Source organism: Babylonia areolata, chromosome 16, assembly GCF_041734735.1.
Source record: "Babylonia areolata isolate BAREFJ2019XMU chromosome 16, ASM4173473v1, whole genome shotgun sequence".
NCBI classification, from domain to species: domain Eukaryota; kingdom Metazoa; phylum Mollusca; class Gastropoda; order Neogastropoda; family Buccinidae; genus Babylonia; species Babylonia areolata.
In genome coordinates this window covers 24,723,316-24,730,815 of record NC_134891.1, presented here as the reverse complement: position 1 = coordinate 24,730,815, position 7,500 = coordinate 24,723,316, and the positions used below count along the sequence as shown (strand labels likewise).

The 7,500-nt window shown below is 45.2% G+C and overlaps 1 protein-coding gene across 5 annotated transcripts in view; it reads left to right on the top strand.

The window, feature by feature from the left end:
• Positions 1–5,417, top strand: part of LOC143291251 (solute carrier organic anion transporter family member 4A1-like) — a 115,092-nt gene extending 109,675 nt beyond the window's left edge. For all 5 annotated transcript variants that reach the window (XM_076601057.1, XM_076601059.1, XM_076601056.1 and 2 more), the window contains 3 exons: positions 469–659; positions 1,898–1,962; positions 2,984–5,417. In XM_076601057.1, the coding sequence (XP_076457172.1) occupies positions 469–659; positions 1,898–1,962; positions 2,984–3,531 (804 nt within the window). In that variant the 3' untranslated portion in view covers positions 3,532–5,417. The remainder of the gene's footprint in view (positions 1–468; positions 660–1,897; positions 1,963–2,983) is intronic.
• Positions 5,418–7,500: the final 2,083 nt, after the last annotated feature.

Genomic DNA, 7,500 nt, shown 5'->3' with positions numbered 1-7,500 from the left:
ATAACTAATAATGTACGTAATGTGTGTGTGTGTGTGTGTGTGTGTGTGTGCACACAACTAATAATGTACGTAATGTGTGTGTGTGTGTGTGTGTGTGTGTGTGTGTGTACATAACTAATAATGTACGTAATGTGTGTGTGTGTGTGTGTGTGTGTGTGTGTGTGTACAGAAATAAGAATGTACGTAATGTGTGTGTGTGTGTGTGTGTGTGTGTGTGTGCACAGAAAATAAGAATGTACGTAATGTGTGTGTGTGTGTGTGTGTGTGTGTGTGTGTGTGTACAGAAATAAGAATGTACGTAATGTGTGTGTGTGTGTGTGTGTGTGTGTGTGTTCTTTAGTATAGCGTCTTTTTACATCAGTCAGTGTGTGTCTGTGTGTGTGTGTGTGCCTGTGTGTGTGTGTCTGTCTGTCTGTCCGTATCTCTGTCTGTATCTGTGTGTCTGTGTGTGTGTGTGTGTGTGAACAGAAGTACACCAACTGCAGCTGCGTGATGTACAACTACACGGCGGAGGACGTGGCCCAGTCCCGGCTGTGGATGGTGCAGGAAGGCAAGTGTGACTCGGACTGCCCCTTCCTTATTCCCTTCCTCGCCGTCTTCGGCCTCGTCATGATCGGCATCTTCGTCACCTCCATGCCCGCCCTCAGTGCCTCCCTCAGGTCTGTGGTGCCTCTGTGTGTGTGTGTGTGTCTGTGTGTGCCTACGTCTGTCTGTGTGCCTCTCTGTGTATTTTCTTCAGTTTAACTCACTCAGTACGGCCAGTCCTCTCTTCTCCTCTACACAGACCCCTCGGATGTCCAGTGGGTGTCTGAATGACCCAACCTTTAGCTTCCGTCGTCAGAACTGTGGTATTCTTTGTCAACTTTCACCTCTTCAGTATAAGAGCGTTCCGCTTGCAATATTTTGATGATGGTAATTGGGATGAAACGCTGTTAACGTCGTCTCTTTCGCCGATCGTATGGAGAGAGTTAACGTCTATTCACTATTAAGTGTGGGTTTTTTTGGACGGAAAGAAGTAAAGTAAGTGGATAAAGGAAAGGGAATGCATGTGAATATTAGTGTTAAAAAAAGGTGTTCATGTTATGTATCAGAGGAAAAGTATGTGTGTCTGTGTGTGTGTCGGTGTGTGTGTGACTGTCTGTCTGTCTGTCTGTCTGTCCCTCAGTCTGTGTGTGTGGGAGGGGGGCCGGGGGGGGAGGCGGCGGGGGGGGGGGGGGGGTCTGTCTCTCTCTGGAATACATTTTTGTTTGATTTTGTCCCTCTCGTCGCACATTCCGGTGATTGTTAGACATTTTTTGTGTTTTCTCTTCGTTTCTCTCTCTCTCTCTCTCTGTCTCTGTCTCTCTGTCTGTCTCTGTCTCTGTTCTCTCCCCCCACCCCCTCTCCCTCTCTCTTCCCCCCCCTCTCTCTGTATGTGTTTTAGGTGTATACCTATATGTATGTGTGCATATATATACTCTGTGTGTGTGTGTGTGTGTGTGTGTGTGCGTTTGTGTGTGTGTGTGTGTGTATACGTATGTCGGTTGATGATGATGATGATGATGATGAGAAGAAGAAGAAGAGGGAGAAGAAGAGGGAGAAGAAGAAGAAGAGGGAGAGGGAGAAGAAGAGGAGGGGGAAGAAGAGGGAGAGGGAGAAGAAGAAGAGGAAGAAGGAGAAGAAGAGGGAGAAGAAGAAGAAGAAGAGGGAGAAGAAGAAGAGGGAGAAGAAGAGAGGGAAGAAGAAGAAGAGGAGGAGGAGGGGGGGGGGGGGGAGAAGAAGAAGAAGAAGAGGGAAAATGAGAAGAAGAAGAGGAGGAGGAGGAGGAAGAAGAGGAAGACTTGACAGTAACGAAGACTGCTGTCTGTTGATGTGTTAATTGGTGTTGATGTTGTTGTTGTTGTGGACGGCGTGACAGGTGTGTGGCCCAGGATCAACGGTCCTTTGCCCTGGGCATCCAGTGGATCATCGCCAGGTGTCTAGGTGGGTTCTTCCTCTGGTCTGTCCGCATCTGCTGTCTAGCATGGGCGCGCGCGCGCGCACGCGCACGCACGCACGCACACACACACACGCACACACACAGATACGCGCACGCACTGACGCACGCACATACGCACTCACACACACACACACACACACACACAGATACGCGCACGCACGCACACACACACACACACACACACAGATACGCGTTTGCACGCACGCACACATGCGCGCAAACACGCACGGACATACACACACACACACACGCACAGATACACACAGACTCACTCACTCTCTCAGATCTCTCTGTCTCTCTCTCTCTCTCTCTCTCTCTCTCTCTCTCTCTCTCTCTGTGGTGTCTAGATAATCCTCGTCTGCTACATAGCATACACCCCTTCCCCCCCCCCGCCCCCACCCCCACACACACCACACCCCTCACCCTATACAGTCCCTCCCATCAACCTCCCCCCGTCCCCCACACCTACATACACCCACCCACCCATACAACCCCCTTCCCCAACCCTAACACACACACATGCACACACTGACACATACGCAATTGTTGTCATTTTTAGTTTGACATATTTTTATTTTGTTTATTTATTTATTTTTTGTGCATTTGCATTCTTCATGTACACAGAAACTTATATATGCAAGGAAACGAACAATGACAAAAAAAAAGAAAAAGAAAAAAAAGAGAGATACGTAAGGAAAGTATACCTCATTATATGCGCTTGGAATATGGTGTTTGAGAATTAGATATGCACATGGGGATAAGAGGAGAAAAAAAAGTATATATATATATATATATATATATATATATATATATGTGTGTGTGTGTGTGTGTGTGTGTGTGTGTGTGCCCTTGTGTGGTTTGTTGTGTTTGGCTCGATTTCGGTGATCGGTTAGATCTGTATTATTAATTTGGGTTGAAAGTTACATGCTTTATATATTATGATGTATAATAATGATTTTTTTGTTTTGTTTTGTTTTTATCTCCCCCCCCCCCCCAACCCATTAGGCTCCATCCCGGGTCCCATCCTGATGGGCAAGATCATCGACATCACGTGCCTGGTCTGGCAGCAGAGCTGCAAAGGGGACGGCGCCTGCTTCTACTACGACAACAAGGCCATGAGCCTCAACATCCTGGGACTGGGGCTGGGCTTCAACTTCCTCTCCATCTGCTTCTTCCTGCTGGCGCTGCTCTGCTACCGCTCGGTCGGGGTCGGCGCTCTGGAGGCCGAGCTGGTGGTCCCCTCACACAACACCAGCATGACCACCATCACCCAGCCCCCGACGCCTAGCGCGGAGTACCCGGCCCACGGAGTGACTGTCGGAACACAGCCGTCCGCAGTGACCGGCAGTAGCGCCAAAGACTCTTCTGCTTCTTCTTCTGCAGCAGCAGCCGGGGTTCCCCCCTCCTCCCCCTCCTCCTCCAGGGATACCTCTCAGGATAACGGAGGTCCACCACCACCACCACCACCACCAGCAGCAGCAGCACCACCACCACCACCACCACCACATCAGCGCAACAGTCTACAACTACCACTACCACAGTCGCCAGTATAATAGTTTTATTAAAAGTTTCTTCGAACGTTCCAGCTTCAGAGATTTCAGGCGCTGTGTCAGAAATCATGACTAGGGTAGTGTCCCCTGTCTGTGGTATAGCCTTTACCTTGTCTGTGCTCTCTTTATCGCATGCTTCGATCAGGGTCGGCCCTTTCTGACCGCGGGAATGACCAGGCGTGGGGGGGACTGTCCAGCAGCAAGTGACCGGAAGTGATGTCCCAGAGAAAGGTTAGCTGGTCGAAGGTGAATCAAAATGGAGGCCGGCTTTTTAATTTAAAAAAAAAAAAAAAATTATGATCTTTTTCTTTTCTTTATGTCCAGAGGGGGATTGTTGTACATTTCATTTTGTTGCATTTTCATGTGGATTACGAGCTGTGATATGACACTGACTCACTGTGCTGGTCTACAGAGCTGTGATGAACATGTCATTCTGAGGTTTCATACTACTTCTTGGCCCATGCTAATCAGAGACTGTTCAATATTATGAATCTTGCTCACCCTTTTGTATTGATATGACACTGGGTTTTTTTTCTGATGCGTTTTTTATGCACCATCTGATCTATAAAACTAGTGCGTGCTTTCACATTATGATCATACAGGCCGCTTGTGCTCACAAAATGTTATAGGAATGTGCATACACACACACACACACACACACACACACACACACAGAGTGGCACATGAACACACAAACTCACAGTTGTGCGCGCGCACACACACACACACACACACACACACACACGCACACACGCCCGCGCGCGCGCGCATGAAAATGTACACACTAATGAATGTCCACAAATATTTTCAGAATGTATGAGATTACGTTTTACATCCGACAAGATGCAAACAAACACACCTCAATGTACCAGTATCGTATCGTGTGAGGTGCTTATACTGCGTGTACAAGTATAGTGCGATGCACTTGTCATGTGTGACATCACTTGAATTTGTGAATCAGTTTCTGGAGAACAAAGTCACTCACATGTTCACTTCTTTACTGTTTGCTCATTGGATGATGAATAACAATAATTCTATGATGATGTATTATGATTATATTCTTAATCACTTGTGGTATATACAACTCCCCCCCTCTCCCCTTTCTTGTGTGTGTGTGTGTGTGTGTGTGTGTGTGTGTGTGTGTGTCCAATTTCATTTAATGTCTATACACATTAAGTGATATTAGACATGAAAAAAAAGAAGGGGGGCGGAGGGGGAGAGAGAAAAGGGAGGGGAAGGGAAAGGGATGAAAACAATATTATTCACAACATTAACTTCACTTAACAACAATTTGACTAAGAGAATAACTTTCCAGCTCTCAAATACATGGGAGTAAAAAAATTTAAAAAATCAAAAAAAAAACATTTAAAGGTTACAACAACAATCCAATTAGACTATTTTACAAAGATTTGGGGAAGAAAAAAAAATCAGACAGTGAAAAGTCCAAGATTTCTTTGTATTTGTATTTGTATTTCTTTTTATCACGACAGGTTTCTCTGTGTGAAATTCGGGCTGCTCTCCCCAGGGAGAGCGCGTCGCTACACTACAGCGCTACCCATTTTTTTGTATTTTTTCCTGCGTGCGGTTTTATTTGCTTTTTCCTATCGAAGTGGATTTTTCTACAGAATTTTGCCAGGAACAATCCTTTTCTTGCCGTGGGTTCTTTTACGTGCGCTAAGTGCATGCTGCACACGGGACCTCGGTTTATCGTCTCATCCGAATGACTAGCGTCCAGACCACCACTCAAGGTCTAGTGGAGGGAGAGAAAATATCGGCGGCTGAGCCGTGATTCGAACCAGCGCGCTCAGATTCTCTCGTTTCCTAGGCGGACGCGTTACCTCTAGGCCATCACTCCACCCCCATCTTGACCCCCCCCCCCCCCGCCCCCCCCGACCCCCCCACCCCCTTCGCCTCCTTACACCCCTTAAAAAAAAGAAGAAAAAAAAGAGAGTTATAAACAGCAATCCAATTGGACTATCTGACAGTGATTTGAAAAAAAAAAGTGTGCAGTTGTGTGGTTGTGGTTGTGTTGTTGCAGTAAGGTTGTCAACTGGTGATAAACCATGGGACTCCAGGACACATGCATGTTCGTAAGACACGGCACTCCACTGCAACTAAGGCAGTGCTCACAATATAGGCCAAGATGTCCAACAATTATTTCTCATGATATTCATAATGTTGACATTATCATGTGGTATTATCTACTCACATGCTCTTGAAATGTTATGGCTGCATAACAATACAAGCAAGCAAACAAGCAAACAAACAAACAATACCTCGGAACAGTCCACATGTACATGTTTGTGTAGCAACTCGAAAGGTGAAATAACAACTCCAAAGTGTACAACAACACCAACAGATCCAAAGGTGTGATCAGCTCCAAAGATTAAACAGCAAGTCCAGATTAATTATAAAAAAACAAAAAAAAAAACAAAAAAAAACCCTCCTAAGTTTAGATAACCTTTGCAAGCTTTAAATAAAACCTCAAATGTTGAAAAAAAACAACCCAACTCCAGTGTCTAAATAAAAACTCTAAAGTATACACACACACACACACACACACACACACACACACACACACATATATATATATATATATATAATGTATATATTATATATATATATGTATATGTGGGTGCGTGCGTGCGTGCGTGCGTGTGTGTGTGTGTGTGTGTGTGTGTGTAACAAAATCCAGAAGTAAAGTTTAAACTTCCGTTTTCTTCCTTCAGAGCAAATAAATTGTTATTGCATGATATATATATATATATATATATGTGTGTGTGTGTGTGTGTGTGTGTGTATTTTTTTTAACCGGTGATTTGGTTGCTATGGATACTTAAAACAGCGCCCTGTCCACGGTCATTCACATGACAGGCTTGCCTGCCTGGGCAGAGGTGACTGAAAGCTTCCTTTAGGCGTTCATCGTTTGCCTGATCTGGCTGGAAACTTCATCAAGTTGTTGTTTTTGTTTTTTTTGTATGCTTATAGTTGACTTCAAGTTTTTGCGCCTTATACATATTATTATTAGTAGTAGCAGTTCTTTTTTTATGTATTTATCTATTATTTATTTACTCTTTTTTCTTTTTTTTCTCAAGGCCTGACTAAGCGCGTTTGGGTTACGCTGCTGGTCAGGCATCTGCTTGGCAGATGTGGTGTAGCGTATATGGATTTGTCCCGAACGCAGTGACGCCTCCTTGAGCTACTGAAACTGAAACTGAAACTGGCTGGGAAAAAAAGAAAAAAAGAAAACCTGTGCGCTCTTAGGATGTTTACAGCCGGTCAGAATGCCCGCAGCAGACCAAGCAGCAGATGATGTTGTTCTGCAGTTGATTTTTCTCTTCTTGTGGGTGGACAGGCACAATGCTGCTGGTCAAATGTGGGTGTAGCGTATATGGATTTGTCCCGAATGCAGTGACGCCCCCTTGAGCTACTGATACTGGTACGGATACTGATACTGGTACGGATACTGATACGGACGAGCACAGGTGGGCCAAGGACCTAAGCAGTTAAGCACACAGAGGATTAATATTGTCTGTTGTGATCGTCTCAGAAAGAGAGATTTTATCTAAAAAAAAAAATATGTTGCGTTACACATAGGTATACTTGTGATTGTCGACATTTTGTTTAAGTATTGATTTTTAACATTTTGATCGTTGAAAAGGTAGGTGAGGATGGGGAGGGGGGCGGTTGCGGGGGGGGGGGGGGGGGGGGGGGGGGGGGGGGGGGGGGGAGGAGGTGAGGGGGTGGAGGGTGGGTGTGGGGGTTGTGGGGATAATGTAATCATCTCACAGATCGTGGATAATTATTGTTGTGAATAATGAGTGTTGAAATTATACAAAAGTGACAAAACAACAACAACAACATACTTTTTAGTATTAATCAGCTTTTGAAAAGGTTAGTACTGTACTCATCTAATGAGCGTAGGATGAACATACAGGTCGCAGCACAGAATGAAATGCGAGAGCAGTGCAG